The 15,637-nt window shown below is 40.5% G+C and overlaps 1 protein-coding gene across 13 annotated transcripts in view; it reads right to left on the reverse strand.

Moving 5' to 3' along the window:
• Positions 1-15,637, reverse strand: part of fbrsl1 (fibrosin-like 1) — a gene marked incomplete at its 5' end in the record, with an annotated part of 231,453 nt that overhangs the window by 35,085 nt on the left and 180,731 nt on the right. For all 13 annotated transcript variants that reach the window (XM_014018722.1, XM_014018716.1, XM_014018717.1 and 10 more), the window contains 1 exon segment: positions 9,591-9,639. In XM_014018722.1, the coding sequence (XP_013874176.1) occupies positions 9,591-9,639 (49 nt within the window).

Here is a 15,637-nt window from a genome sequence, read left to right on the forward strand (position 1 = left end):
CTCTTGACCGTTTTGCGTTAGCCATTAGCTTTACCAGCCGATCAGATGGTCACCTGGTTTCTGAGCACTCCAGCTGTTCTATAGAACATGCTGTGACATGCCTATCCTTCAAATAAAAAATGTCAAAGAAARCATCTTTATACTTAATAAAATTGGCATAGTACAAATCATTTTACCCATTTTGTCACATTACGGGCCTATTTTCTTTTAAATTTGGCTCAGCCAAAGTGACTCAGGAAGTGACATCAAAGGGGAACTCATTAATAAAATAAACTTCCTCGTCTCTGTTWATTAAAACAAAATTATTCAAACTTTAACTCTTCTTCCTCTTTCTTTAATAGTGACTAAAATAATCTAAAGAAACATCATATTCTTCTCTACAGTCTGTGTTGTTAGCTTTTGTAACACTCTTACATGCWGACATTCCCCTTTGACATCATTTCCTSTTTCTTCACATGCAAAYATCTCAACAACTGTTCATCTCAGTGACGTGAACTTTGTTTTGCAATWTGTTATCAATGGTACCTTTCCAAAAATGCATTCATGTTTATTACAAAAATTTGATGTCAAAGGCACTTTAATGTTTTTAGTATGACATGTGCAGTGCTGAAAATCATAGGAATGACATTATGGTCATTTTATTATCCAAACTAAACTAAAGCACTTAAAAGAAATAAACAAATACATAAGACCGATCTGATAAAARGATGTGCGCAAATGTACAAGTGTTCCCCCCTAAATGGCTGCTCATGTCTCTGACAATCTGCTCTAAAAGTCCATTATAGCCTTTAGTGATTTTGTAATTGGTCCCTCTCCACAGCTAAAGCTGAATCCATATTCAGTCAATGACCACAGAGGCACACAAAGGAGTCTCAACCTACAGCCTACAACACGACTCCGATTTTCTGTCACACTATCGGACCACCACCCATGGGCTTGCTGACACGGATGACATGGACYGACAGAGCTGACAGACTGACATCTAGCATCCCTTCCAGTAACAACAGCATCCAYGAGAAAGAAGAACTATACCACCCATCAAACAGGGCTTCTGTTTCAAAAATGAAACTCAATCAGCAGTGACCAAATGTTTTAAAGGAAGTTAGTTAATATTTCATGCACCCTAGAGTCTTAGCACATACCAGGCATGTTTCTAATGGACATAATAAGACCTCTAAAGGAGCCACAAAGTGCACGAGGGCCTGGTGTGAAATATCAGCAATAAMTTTACAAGCCAACTAATTGCAACCCAGCTAATCTGCTCTGCCTAAGAAAACAGGCAGCTTGTAAAAAAGCTTTGACGTCCCTTTCTGAATTATACTGATCCAAATTATCCATACAGGCTGTGTGTAATCTGGCTTGGTTCCGTTGACTCTCGCTCTACGTAAATAGCACACGATGTGGTCATTTTAATTTTAAAAGCTATAAATATTGAAGAATTAAAATAATTTATGGAACAACGCAGTGAGAGAGTTTGTGTATGGGAGCAATCTGTCTCCCTTTGCTTCTCTTCCGCGGCGTGTGTTGAATGACGGGCCGCAGCACTAAAGGTTGGGAATTCTGTAATTGCTTTTTCTGYCCCTGAGGCAGGTCTTCCTGCTTTAAATCAAAAAAGGCAATCTTTGTCAGTAATGGCTCAATTAATAATTAAACACGTGTCTTATCTCTGCTGAGCTCCCCCTATTTATTTTCATCTCTCTGACAAAAACGGCTGCACAAACAGCATTAGTGCTTATCAATAAAGGCAGCTTAATATCAGCTCCTTCTTTTTTTTCAAAAACAAATCTCTCAGCTCATAAGCAGTCCTGTGGCTGTAAACAGTAATAACCTTAAGATTATTAAAGAAACAAGGAATGTTTTAGCTTTCCCTTCTTAAATATTTAGTTAACTAGCCTGTCAGCCTTCTGGTATCCGCAAGAAGTTTGTATCCTCTAAATATTTCAAACAAATAATGAGAAACACGAGCTGCTGTTTAAGCACATTAAAGTGTGATGAGTTAGGCATGAGGAGGAGGGTTTCTTTTAGAATTCCAAGTTACCAAACTGAGACATCTTTGTGCAAACGTGGTCATTACGTACAAGTCAAGACTCAAAACACCTGATCTTGACTAAAGTGTGTCAATACAGGAACACTGACTTTTTGAAAGAAAGAAAGAAAAAAAAGAACGTCCTGTCTGACATTTGCAAAACAAATTAGCACAAGAAGAAAAAGCTAATTAGCACAGGGCTTGRGCCTAGTTTGCACTATGCTGATTTTAAGTGAAATCAAAACAATATTTTGGTCTGTTTGAGTCATTTTCTTACACAACAACAGCAATAATATTCTCTGACACTGAAAGGTTTTAAATCTAGGGGAATCGTTTCACAAGAAAACCCAACTGACCTGACAGCAGGAGTGTTTGGACAATCACAATTCAGTCGCTGTCAGTCAACTGTCTGTATTTTCCAGAATTTCTTTTAGATTTATAATTTAAAAGTACCATGTAGCAGCAACCCAACTTCGTTGTTAAACCATAAATGGGGCCTTTGTTTTTACACCAGTAATGGCCACTTGTGTCTCAGCAGTAGTAGGCTATCCTCTTCAACAAGTTCTTTGTCGTTTGAATATTTTTGAGTTATTTCACAATGAGTTTAGATGGAACAGTTGTAAAGATGTCTATTTTCTAACAGCCTTAGCCAACTAAGGACATCATTGCACTTCAACATTTCTGTATAAATACACTCACAACTAGGGATGGGTACCTTTGACATTTGAATCAATTTGGTACCAATATCCTGTACCTGGGAATTGGTACTGGTACTTATTGGTACCAATTTTCGGTACTTTATGTGTGTTGGTTTTTTTAAATAATAAACTTTTATTTTTTTAAACATATTTCTCAATTTATAAAATTAACAAATATCAAGACAACATCCAACTCTTTGTATTGCAACATCAGTTGTGTAACTTATTTCTTTAAAGTGAAAACTCTCGAAAACAAGACTGTTTTGTCTTATTGTACAAATTAAAATCCAGGTCCACGCGTTTCTATTAATGTCATTTCCCCACTAGAAAAATTGTACGATGGAGGTCCATGGAAGGCAAATAAGTTTAAATCAAATAAACAAAAGAGGATGCAGTTAAAATTAATAAAAGGTATTCAAGCTACATTTTGAACATCCAAAATGCATCCAACACTTCAAGTTAGCTGTTTGTGCTCTTTAGGTCAGATGTGTTCGGACTGTTGGGACCTCTGCTGTTTTCCTCTGTCGGCCTCTGTTTAATGGTGGATGAAATAAAGAAAGTGGCGGTACTTTATTTACTTTGAGCAAGCATTATGTTGTGTTCACAAGATGATTTATCCACCAGATAATTCAGAGGCGGTCTGTTCGACGAGTTTAGGAGCTGCGAGGCTTTCAGCTACGTTCAGACCGAGCCCTGTTTACTGAAGCAGCGGCTGCTGACGTCATTACGCTCTTGCACGATGCTGCGTTCAGGACAAGCACGGAAAACTCACCACTCTTATGCCAATACGGTCACAATGATGCGTTTAGGTACCGAAACATGGTACCATTTGATGTTACGTGAATAGGTTCTCGGTAGTACAGACAGAATTCGGTCTGTACTTAAAAAAGTATCGAATTCAGTACTAGTATCGAATTCCCTACTCACAACATATTTCTGACCAATCACACAAAAGTTGACACATACCCACCTGGACCTTGGGTTGAGATCAGGATCTAAGCTCATGCAAGAACAAAGTGACATCATTTTTTATCATGTAACTACGTCAGTGAGAGCAGATTTCTTCCCTTCTCGCAGAGTATAAATCCAGCTTTAAAGTCAGCCTGGCACATTTTCCAGCTACCTACACTCCATCCTGATTTAATGGAGGCACAAAGGTTGGTTAGAGGGTCAACCTTTATCCATTATTTAATGGGCAAGAGGCTGCAAACAGTCAGCCTGGCCACCAAGGTTAGTGATACATTACGCTGACTGGGCCAGAGGAGAGCTGCTCGGCCGAATACAAACATGCTCTCTCGTCTGCTTCACTATGTCTGAGCTGGCCTCAATCCCCCCTGCCCCTGACCCTAACGCTCCCTCTCCAATCATCACCCTTCCTCACTTCTCTGGCATTCAAAATCAAGCAGGTGAGATTGGGATTTAATGTAAGCTTCCGTGGCAGGAGCCATCCTGTAACTCCGACCAACCCGTGTAATCTAAGAGGAGGAGGCCATATTCGTTTTATTGACACGCAGCAAACACCAGCGGTGGAACAAAGGCCACTCAGCACCTATTGAGAGAAAAGGCCTGCAGACAGGGTGGTTGATTAGCGATTCGAAATGGAGACCCTGAACTGTGTAGCACATAATGAGAGCTTAGGGAGCACGCCGTGAGCTGATAGGGGCTGGAGGTACAGCAGAGGTGGACTGAGGACAAATGAGGGAAAAGACAAAGTTTTACCATGAGAAACTGATTTCCCACAGAAACAAATGTAAGTGTGAGTAAAAAGGCTTTAAGGAAAATAAAATAAGCAAGTGCATGGGCAGATACTAAATCCTTAAGCTACMGCACTGGTAATGTGTTTATATATAAACAACAGTTAGTAGGATAAGCCCTAAATCCACTGCCAAGTGAAATGGTTTATGCATTTTTGTTTGTTTACTTTGATGTCAATTAGGCAAATTTGTTTGATATGTCCAACGATGAAGAGATGCAGAGCGAGGGAACTACAAATTCATCGTCCAAAAGCTTCAATCTCCTTTAAGACCCCAGTCACCCGATCTTCACCTTTTATTTGGCCTCTGAGAAACATTAACTGTGTCAGATGTGCACGATGGCAGATGTGTGTGTTTTCTTTCCTCCTCTGCTTCTGCACGCTCTCCTCTTCCTTTGTTCCACCGGTCTAATCCAGTATGTGTGGGCCGGTAAGTTTAATGGAAACAATTTATTAAGTTCGGCTTAAAATGCCATCTGCAGCTAAGCCTCCCAAAGCCGCTAAGCTCCTAGTTTCGCCCCAGAGCTTGCTGTGTTCACGCTTACTGTAATGCTCTGTTTAAAATGAGCACAACGGGTCAAAATTAATCAGGATTACAAGGGCACAAATCCACTTCAGAAATAGGTTTTCTACCAATCTTTCCCCTGCTATCCCAAGATGCCTCAGTTTTTTTTAGGGGAAGGCATACTGCAAAGGTTTACCACCACAGTGTGGCAGGTTGTACCTCGCTAAAACAACCGGGCCTCAGAGAGTACACGAGGACAAATAAGAGACTGTGCCAGGATTATACGAATTGCTCTAGAACCCAAAGATGCAACATTCAACACAGTCAGCGCAGATTCCTAAGTGTTCTCAGATATTTCTAGCTGCTGACAGCTGGGTGATAACTCCACACTGCTTCCATAGGCCTAGCGTTTGGAAATGTCATAGAAGGAAAGTGTTTATCTGTGCACTGTGGAGGTGCCCTGTACATGCTCAGCAGCTACATTTAGCTTCATATTTCCCTTAAAGCAAGTGACGACAGCGAACTCTAACCTTCAATCCAATAATGGCAGCCCTGAGAGCAGAACAAGTCTGCAGCATTTGTACTTAAACATGCCATCCTTCAGGAAATCAATAATTTGCAGGAGGTTTAAAACAGGAAATAACCAAAAACCAATAACTGTTAGATAATGCATGCCCTCTGCTGTACCTTCCTACATCATAACCACCAACACAAACAGACCTGTACTAGCTGTTGGGTAAAAACACCCTGACAGAATTACACACTATGTACAGTATTGCAGACACTATTACCTTGTGCTATTATGAGCAGCAGCTTGAATGAATAACATGCTGTCATTAGACCAGCAATGTAGAGATGATGAAAACTAAATATGAGAGGAAAAAAAGGCAATGATGTCTAGGTTTTACCCAAAACCCTGTTCTGTGTGCATAATTGCAGTGCTYTGCCATCGCTGATTACAATGTTGGTCTTTCCTCTTCTCTGTGAACCCTGAACCGTTTCATTACCATGACAGTTTGTGGGCCTGTGTACAATTTGGATGTAACCTCAACTGTTTGTACGTCTAAATACTTGCCAACATAAAGTTGCAGAAGAAGCAGCTTATTTAAAAGAAAAACAAAAGAGGTGAGTAAAAGAAACACTTAGTGAATTATACATATACAACAGTGTGGTATATTCATGTATAACTTAATGTTTGAGGTTTTTTTTTTGCGTCTGTTTAAAAGTCAACCAGCTAACAGCTAAACAGACCTGGTGACCAGAAAACTGAAGACTTTTCATCAGTCCCACAGGACCATGAGTGAGCCTGGTAATGGGGCACATACGTTGTGTTGCTGCATACCAAACCAGAGGAAAACAGCCTGTGGGCTACTCTATCGCACACATATTATCCATTCACAGAAAACTCAGTCTGGGCCAAAAACAAACACTGTCCTCGCACCCGTTATTACTCGAAACAACAACAGTGGAATGCAAAATGATAGCTTGCTGGTAGACTGTAATTTTATTGTGAAAACTTTTTTTYTCTCCTTATCACCAACCAAATGACATCAAACTGCAGATTTCTTGGCTGCCTTCCCCTCTTCTAACCTCTATTTCCTATCTGGTGCCCTTTGTCTAGATCGCCTAAACAGGATCTGGTTGATTTGTGTGATAATCAGGGGAGACTTTGATTGGATTGTCTGGTTGTAATTCCAGGGACTTAATCCTCTGCCCTGAGCATTAGCACGGTCTGCAGAAGCATTCCTTCACCTGCTACAATAACCGCACTGGATTCACAATGTGTGTGCAACACTGAGCGTGCGATTGCGCAGTGATGTTGTCACAGTGTTTGTGTCCGCTTAGGTGGACACGTCATTTTAACAAGCATGTGGGGAAAACGAGTGAACACCCTGCAAGCTGATAACAGAAGCAGTTCAGCAGCTTGGCAGAGAACATATGGCCTCGAATGCAGTCCAGCTGTGTCTTTCACCATAAAAGTCTGGAAGCCATTGTCATTGCGAGCGCTGGTTTCATGAGGCTGATGGTGGTCACAGGTCAGCTAAAATCTCATATGCCATGTCAGCTAAGTATTCCTACTCAACAGTCACAGCTACTGTACACAACCAAGACACTAGCTTTAGCTATGAAGTCAAGAATGAACAGCGATGTGTTTGTAAGAGGGAACATCAAATCTGCAAGTTTGTTATGGTAAAAGGCCGCAACTGAAATAAAAAGACTATGATTTATTTATTAATTAATTTTTTAACACAATACACACAGACAGGCTCAAAAGTAGAAACTAAAGATGATAATAATAACAATATAATATGGCAAAATAAGTATCAACAGATCATTAACTGAGTAAATAAAGTACATTCAGTGTTTTATCAGTTCAAAAAGGAGTAGAAAGACTTATAGACTTATTTAATCCCACCCCTGTAAGAAATGATAATGGCAAACATTTTCAAGACTAGTGCAACAATTTCAATAAATTCAAAAAACAAACAAAACTGCAAAAAATCCAAACCACTGAATTTCATGCCTGAGTTTTAAACCAAAATCATTTTATGATGCAGTTGTAGCTGTTTTGGTGAAACTTTGAAAAGATCGTTGTGTAAAATAGCACATTGAAGAAATTATTGGGGTTTAGAGATAACTGATTTAAATTACATACACATGGTATAATTTTATGATAGAACTGTAATGATTGGTAAATGTGACTGTTTTGCTTAACTTGATGATTTTTATATTAATAGCTACATGCCTGAAACAAATTCAACACATAACTGAACTTTTAAATCTTCATTAGAATAGATTGTATTGTCTGGAGGCATGGCTTCGAGAGGTTTAGGGACTCCCCTTGATGATGTAATCAAATAGGCGGAGCCATGCCTCGGAGCTTTTGTTAAAACCAATGGTACTTACTCATTTTCGGTCTGAACTCTTGGTCACTTGATTAAACCAGACTTCGGCAAGGAGCGCTCTTTGGGTTTGTATGATTCCTCTATAAAAATCCTTTTCATGAATTTACATATTCTCCATATGGTTAAGCACACATCCTGGTAACAAACACACTTAACAWTATTTTCTTTCAACATCATATTGAGAGATCTTGGCAGATTTATTTATACTTGGAGTATGTGTTGTTAATGACACTCGGCTACAACCACATCAAACTTTAGCTCAGTATCTGTAAATAAGACTAGGTGACAGCTTTTTTTTTGAGTTGGCTAAGGTCAGTTAGCTGTGGTGGCCATCTTGATCTAGATTGATTATAATGTCAAAGGGTTGTTGACAAATTACCTTCTGAAACTTTTATTAAAACCCATCCAGTGGTTGATGAGATATCTAGTTTAATGATGGCCACATTTCAAGAAATGTACAACACTCAGATTATGTACTGGAAGAATCTCAGCAACTAACACACTCATTTGTATTTTGATATCCTCAAAACTGACTACAGCAATGTTTGTTAAAGTTGCTTAGCTGTGGTGGACAACCTAAGAGGAGACTCAAAAAGTTAAACAGATGTAAAGGTACACCCAATAAGACCTTCTGAGAGTTCATTTAAAATCTGTGCAGTGGTTAATGTGATTTTTCAAACATGAAGACACACAAACACATGCACACATATTCAACATTATTATTATTATCCTTTTTTACTTGTACAATAACAACAAAACAGGTGCGCTAAACAACAAATGTTTATGAGACATCCCAGAACACACAAACACAATGGCAGCAAGTTTGAGGCAGGATGATCTGGTTGTTACGACTGCAGACATGCCCCCCCCCCCCCCCCATCCGTCTCCAGAACCCTCCTCATTTGGCTGTAGTTTACAGGGAGCAGATCCACCACCTTTTCCCTCAGCTTGTCTTAATGGGCCTCCTTCCTGGGTCCTGCCCAGAGGGGACATGGTCTGCATGCTGCTATCTGTCAAAAGCAGGCTGATTGGGGCCTCTTCCCTTCTCCCCGGCATCCACAGTTTGACACTTTTACCCCTGCTCTGACCTGCCAAGCATCATTGCAGGTTGTAAATATTCAGATGCAGCAAGCAGTCTGCATGGTGTCACTGCCGGCATGGTGCTGGTGGTGACATGCCAAAAAATATCCACTGCGTGTACACACAGATACAAAAACATCGAGGAAACTATCATAGTTTTACCAAACAAAAGCAAAGGAAGGTCTTCAAATCTATATATGTGCATATCTGAATGCACACAGAGTTTGTGTTGTCTGGAGGCTGACAAAGCTCTTTTTCCGTCTTTCCTTTGGCATCCATTATGATCCAGGCCTGCTGTCAGAGAGCTTGTAATGCCTGAGGGGAAGTTCCCATTTGTGGGAGCATGTGGCAGGGAGACTTTAAATCCCCTCTAATGAACCAATATGTAGGAAGACTAAGCCTTTGGTGGGGTCGTCCAAGACACGCCACTGTGCACCCAGGCTAAAATGCATGCATATGTAGTCACCAGACCTTGTTTATGTCTGCAGCCATTTAAATCTGAATGGGAGCTGCAGGATTAGAGCAGGAGAGAATTGGACTCATTTGCAAAACCCAGTTGTTGTTATGTTTATGAATAAAGCGGAAAAGACTAAAGCTAAAAGGGAAAAAAATGATTTCTTACCTTTGGGTGTGGTAGGGGAAAAGAGCTTCTCTGATCCTACATCAGACACCTAGAAACACACACATAAAAACAGATTTTAGGTGGATTTGTCTGCTAAAAAATCACTGAAATACAATCATTTTGGTCCAAATACTATATAATTTAATAAAGTATGTGATTAAACACATGTAAACATTTTCTCTAACCAGAAAAGCCCTTAAGTGTAAAGTTAAGCTCTCACACATAACATTCTACAATCAATCAACAGTCTCTAATCAGCCAGGGAAATGAGCTCCGTCTGTGCTGCTCTGGGTTTTTTTTTCTTCTGATGAGGTAACATTAGATGGCACTGTTGGGCCCCCTGAAAACCCACAGAAGAAACACTGTCAAGAACACAAGAAACCCAGTGATTTTACCATGTAACACCAAAACACAAAGGCTTCAGAAAACAAATTGTTGCTAAGAAATAACAATATACACTGCAATGTAATAAAAACAACGTAGCTTATCTCATTTTCAAAATACAGCTTTACTCTTACTTTGATGAAATGAAGATAAATCTGCATGACTGAGCTGATGTTACACTSAGAAATAAAACAAACTCGTTGTTGAGTCTTAACATATGAACATACTGTATCTGACTATGAAGTGATAAAAAGGAAACTTCAAGACCAAATACTGCCAAGGATTTTCTGTCACGCTTTAGGACTCCCTAAACCCAAACAGATACTTTTACAAAAATGCCTCACTGATCAGGCAGAAAACTTTATGGCCATGCCTAAAAACCAGTAAATCCACACAAACCCTGCCATTGTATGGCGTTACTGGTGCGCTTGAAAGATATTAACAATGAAAATAGTTCTCAGCCCGTTTTTACGAGCCAATTTAGAGGGCTGCTTTTTGAAGCCACGGTTTCCCTTTGCTTTAGCTCCTCTCATCTGAGATCTGCAGACTTGTAAAAATCTGCAGGAGTTGAACATATGTTCCACTCAAAGGTCCCGAGTGTCCTTAACTGCCACGCTTGTATTCCGTGTTGCACAAAGGGAGCATATGTAAAGAACGAACAGTGAATCTGAGCGAGGACAAGAGAGACAGAAAGAGAAAGCAAATGATTTTGTAAACACAGATGGCTGTCCTTGGCATCCCTGTTAGCGCTTCACAAGTGTTTTGAGGACGTCCTCTTCTTTCCAAGACCTCCCGATTTCTACTTGACTACCGCTGTGTTACTTTTCTGTACAATGTTTGTGTGTCTGAGCTCGACGTCTCGTCTCAGCGATAACCACAACAGAGCTCAAGTAAAGCATAAATTCTCACACTAATTTGCTTTACCAACACACAGGCTGTAAAAAAATACAAACACAAAACCTCAACGGGAAACCCACAGTGGAGGCAAACACTTAAAGCTGCAGAAAATGCGAAAGTAAATTGTGTTCATTTATAGAAAAAAACTGGTTTCTGTTAACATGCCAACAATAATATAAGATTTTAGGTTCGAACATCAGATGCATTATGCTTAATACAAAAAACTACACAGCTGAGTTTGTTTGACCAGTTAAAGTAAGCTATATTTGGAATAGCTGTAATTGTATTCTAAGCAGCAATATAAACTGAAAGACCTGCCATCAGATGAGTACAAACATTTATTGGAATGCCGTACTTTGAGGAGAGATTATTAACATTCCTTTGATCCCAAAGTAGAACATTAAAAGAAAGCCAAACACTCAGCTGAACAAAAATATTTCACGTTTCCTCTTATAGTAGGCAAAGTGAAAGACTGCAGGGGAAAGACAGAGTGTTATGCATTGCCCTTTTTCAATCTCCCAGAACCAGGGCGCCAGACTCCAACACAGGCTCTTTGTTGGCTTTGGATGACATTAAACGCTCCAGTACCAAGCCTCGGCGCTGCACAACACAACCTCAGCCTTGAATCACGGCCCGGCAGGCCCGGGAAGAAAAATATGGGCTCAAAATGAAATGAAGCTTGTCAAATGGACACGGGAGTTGGCTCGGGGTCTTGCTTAGAGCGGCACGGGGTCACGAAACCATAAAAAAAGAACAGGGTTGGTAATGCTATAAGTCACTGCAACAGTAAAACAGTTGTTATGACCAGAGTGGGGATCCAGAGAGCATGACAGACACAACATGTTTGTATGACCCGAAAACCTGTGTTTTGCCAAAATGACCTAGGTCCTGATACTTCTTGTCTGACTGTTCTTCGAGTTAAAGCAACCTTTTATTTTTAACTGTATACATCAACAACTGATACTTAGGGTTCAACATTGTGTTTTGCACCTGCTATGTCTGTATGAGTCAGTCAGTCGTATAATCCACAATTACAAGGCCAGCTTTGCAAAAGCACTTCTTTAAAAAGGCATGTCAAAGCACAGCTTTGATTTGGCTAGCTGTTTTTTTTGTAGAACTTTCTGGGCTTCGTTGGTCAAGTTGACATTTTTTTACTGGGCTGTGCTGTTGGCAGTCTGAGCTGCTTGTGGTTGTGGTGTGCAGAGGTCATGTATAACAAATTCTTCACACTCTCTTTGTTGAGGCAACCCTGGCTGCCATTAAAAACAGACAGAGAAAGATGAGACAGAGGGGAAATACTTGTGTAGAGGAACAGAAAGACAATGAAAATAAGGAGCAAAGGCCAAGTTTTCCAAAGGAAACAGGGAAATTTAACCATTTAAAAAAAACAAAACACTATGAGGGAAATTTAAGCTGCATTGCCTAGGAGCCAAAAGCCCTTGGAGCGAGCCGCAGGAAGCCTGACCTTTGTGAGGGCCGTCTGCTATTTGAGCCTGGGGCTTCAGGGGCCTGGCCTCCTCTCTTGAGGGCCGTCGGCAGGCCTCAGCTTTCCTTCCCTATTCTATTCATTAGCCATGCTTTATGATTCAGCTTCCTCTGAGCCACACAAGAGCTCCCTGAGGAAAGAGACTGCTGGATGGAGGGTGAAAAAAGGGAGTAAGTCTGAGGGAGGGGGAGGGAAATAAAGAAGAAAGAAGGAGGTCACAGGGCCCAGCCGGAGCTCAGATCTCAGCAGCTGTGAAATCCTCCTGTTTCCTCGGCAGACGTAAAAAGAACGAGGGGGAGAAAGAAAAAGGAGCCCAGGGAAGGAGCTTGGCCAGTAAGCCCACCATTACAGCGCTAACTCTCGAAAGCACCACATGCTGAATAATAATTCCCAGTTTTAGGGAAGAGCAAATTACAAATTACTCTGCTGTTTGTTTTAAAAAGTCCCCAACTTCCCTGTACACGACGACTTATTTGCCCCATAAATCTCCACACGATGGCAGGGCCGCAGAGGCAGAAAAACTAACGAGCAGTAAGTGAGACATTTCCTGAAAGGCAAAAAATAYACTCGCTTTCACAGAAAAAAAGCAAGCGGAAAACTCTTTGAAGCCTCTCCATGTTCACATTGCTTTTACTTAACAACTTAGCAAGCTAATTAATTTTGCAAATCTGAGACATACTTAATTGCATTCTCTTAGTGTTCAAATGCCTCCACGCTTCATTTTTACACAATGGGCCACCAGAGCAAAGTGATGCAGCTAGAGAGGGAGGGCAGTATAATCAACCGAATGACCTTGAGGCGTAAATTTATGAAAAGCATTGATCAGTTAAAGCTGTGATTTCACTGAGACAGGAAGGTCAGCAATTACCCAGATTCAATTAACCTCATTTAGTAAAGACTGCTGAGAGACCAGTTTCTCCCCCAACAGCCCACCACACAGCAACCCTGCTCCGCTTTATCTCAAACGATCCCCTGGCTTTCGATCTACCTTTGATCCGAGAGCTCTATTTCATGCCTTGAATTCCTCGTAGCCGAACAAATTGTCTCCAAGCCGGAAGAAACCTTGCAGTCAGAGGTTACAGAAAAGTAGACTAAATACAATCAAATTTCTTATGCAGTCTCCTCCCACCCATATACAAAGAGGTACACCACCTCTCTTCCCTTGTATATATATTTTTAACAACCTGGCAGCRCTATCACAACAGCTGAAGTGTGAAAACAAAGAAAGCAGTTAGGAGGCTTTGTTGTGGGCTCATTTCTGTAATGACTATAATTATTATTTACTTCTCAGTCACTTGRCACATGCTATGTATTAAACAGACAGTTGTTGGACAAGTGGTAAGGTGGTGAGTCGTAACGTGAGCATGCCACCACCTAGACGTGAGCCAACAAGTTTTCGATATGACATTTTCTTTACTTGAAAAAGGCAACCCTTATAAAAACGGCTGACAGCTTTTGATAGTCCGAACAAAACAAAACAAAAAAAAAATCACTTCTACAAAATGCTACAGACAAACAACACACAAAGAAAGAAAAGCACAGCACATTTGTGCTCTATGCTTCCCTGCACGGCTGCTGAAGATGAGACAGCCGAACGTCTTGATGGAGGCAAAGATGCTTGATGCTCCAGTGTACACAGCTATTTTTTATTTGTATTGATGTGACATGGCATGGGACAAAATGATTCAATAGAAAGTGTGACAAAGGAAGAAGAGGGTGAAAAGGGAGGGAGGGGGGGAAGTGGGCCAGAGGACACATATCCTACATGGACAATCAGGCACTCAATTACCCAGACTGAACCTGTCTGTCCATGCCCCCAACTACTAAAACACACACACAAATGCGCTTGAATGCACACTCACACGCACACACTGTTAATTTGCTTTTCTGCTTGGTGTTTCATCACTGTCAACTTCCACCTTCACTGCCCTCTCTTCAAATTTTCCATTCACTGTCACATGAATTCCTGTACCCCCTCTATTTAGAGTGGTACTGAGGGGCAGCTGTAAACCAGAGGTGACATGACGTTTGTGGTCAGGAGTCCTAATGTGATGGAAGGTACTGAGTGAGGAAAACCAGGTCAGTGGCGCAAGTGACCTCTTTTTGAAATATTTTTGTAAAACGATTGGAAAACCTTTCTTGAATTCACTTCCTCTCCATTTAGAAATGCTCTTCACTTGTTTGACGCATACCGTATTTATTCATGTATAATATGATCTCATGTATAACACGCCCCCCATTTTTTGAGCTTAAAAAGCATAAAAAATTTAATCCTCAAACTACCTCCAATTTCATACGTCTTTATACATATCAGTAAAATGATCGTTGGACTGATCATTTTATTTTAACAACATATGTACTAAAAGTATTTTGACAACAAATATACAGTATACAGTATCAGCTGTAGCAGCATCATATGAATTCTGGCATTTTACACATAGTCCACCAGGATGTGCCAACACAAAAGTCAGAGACTTCATTTGAGATGTGGGCCATCTTATGGAGGTACACTTTGCTGCAGCATGCAGAATGGGGCGGGGACGGACCTTTCCATCAGTCCCATACCTTATATGGAAATGGGACTATTGCATTCCGGAAATGAAGGTTGCTCCTTAAAGACGCGGGATTAAGAGAGCAAAGGAAGAAGAAAACCCTAACCCTAACCCTAACCGTTACTGTAATATAATTTTAATRTCCAAAAACAACAAAGATTTAATAAAGATTTGAAAATGAAAAAGGGACATACCACGTAACATAACACGTTTTGTAGCCATTTCCTTACTGTAAAATTTGTATTTTTAATGTTGATAGTGTTCTATGGTGTTTTGAAAGGCGTTGTGAAATAAAATGCGTTAATATTATTATAATTATTATAACACGGTTGGTACGGGAAATGTTAAATTTGTATTTTTAATGTTGAAAGTGTTCGATAGAAAATTGTGTCACTAGCGCCCCCTTCATGTTCGGAATGCAATAGTCCCATTTCCATATAAGGTATGGGACAGACAGAAAGGTCTGTCACCGCCCCGTTCTGCATGCTGCAGCGAAGTGTACTTGATCTTGTGGGGGAAAAGCAGATTACTTCCTACTCGCGAGCGCCCCCTCTGGTGGGGAAACTTTTTTCAGGGATACAAACTTTTTCAGAACACCGGTAGGCGGCAGCCATTACAGAAGAACATGTGGTTGTTATTGTTCCAGCAGCAGCCCGGTCACACACTACATCAGTTTAATTAGTTTTTATACATCAGTTTCAGAAGTTCGCTATCATTACTAAGGTGCA

Source organism: Austrofundulus limnaeus, unplaced genomic scaffold, assembly GCF_001266775.1.
Source record: "Austrofundulus limnaeus strain Quisiro unplaced genomic scaffold, Austrofundulus_limnaeus-1.0 Scaffold200, whole genome shotgun sequence".
NCBI lineage: Eukaryota > Metazoa > Chordata > Actinopteri > Cyprinodontiformes > Rivulidae > Austrofundulus > Austrofundulus limnaeus.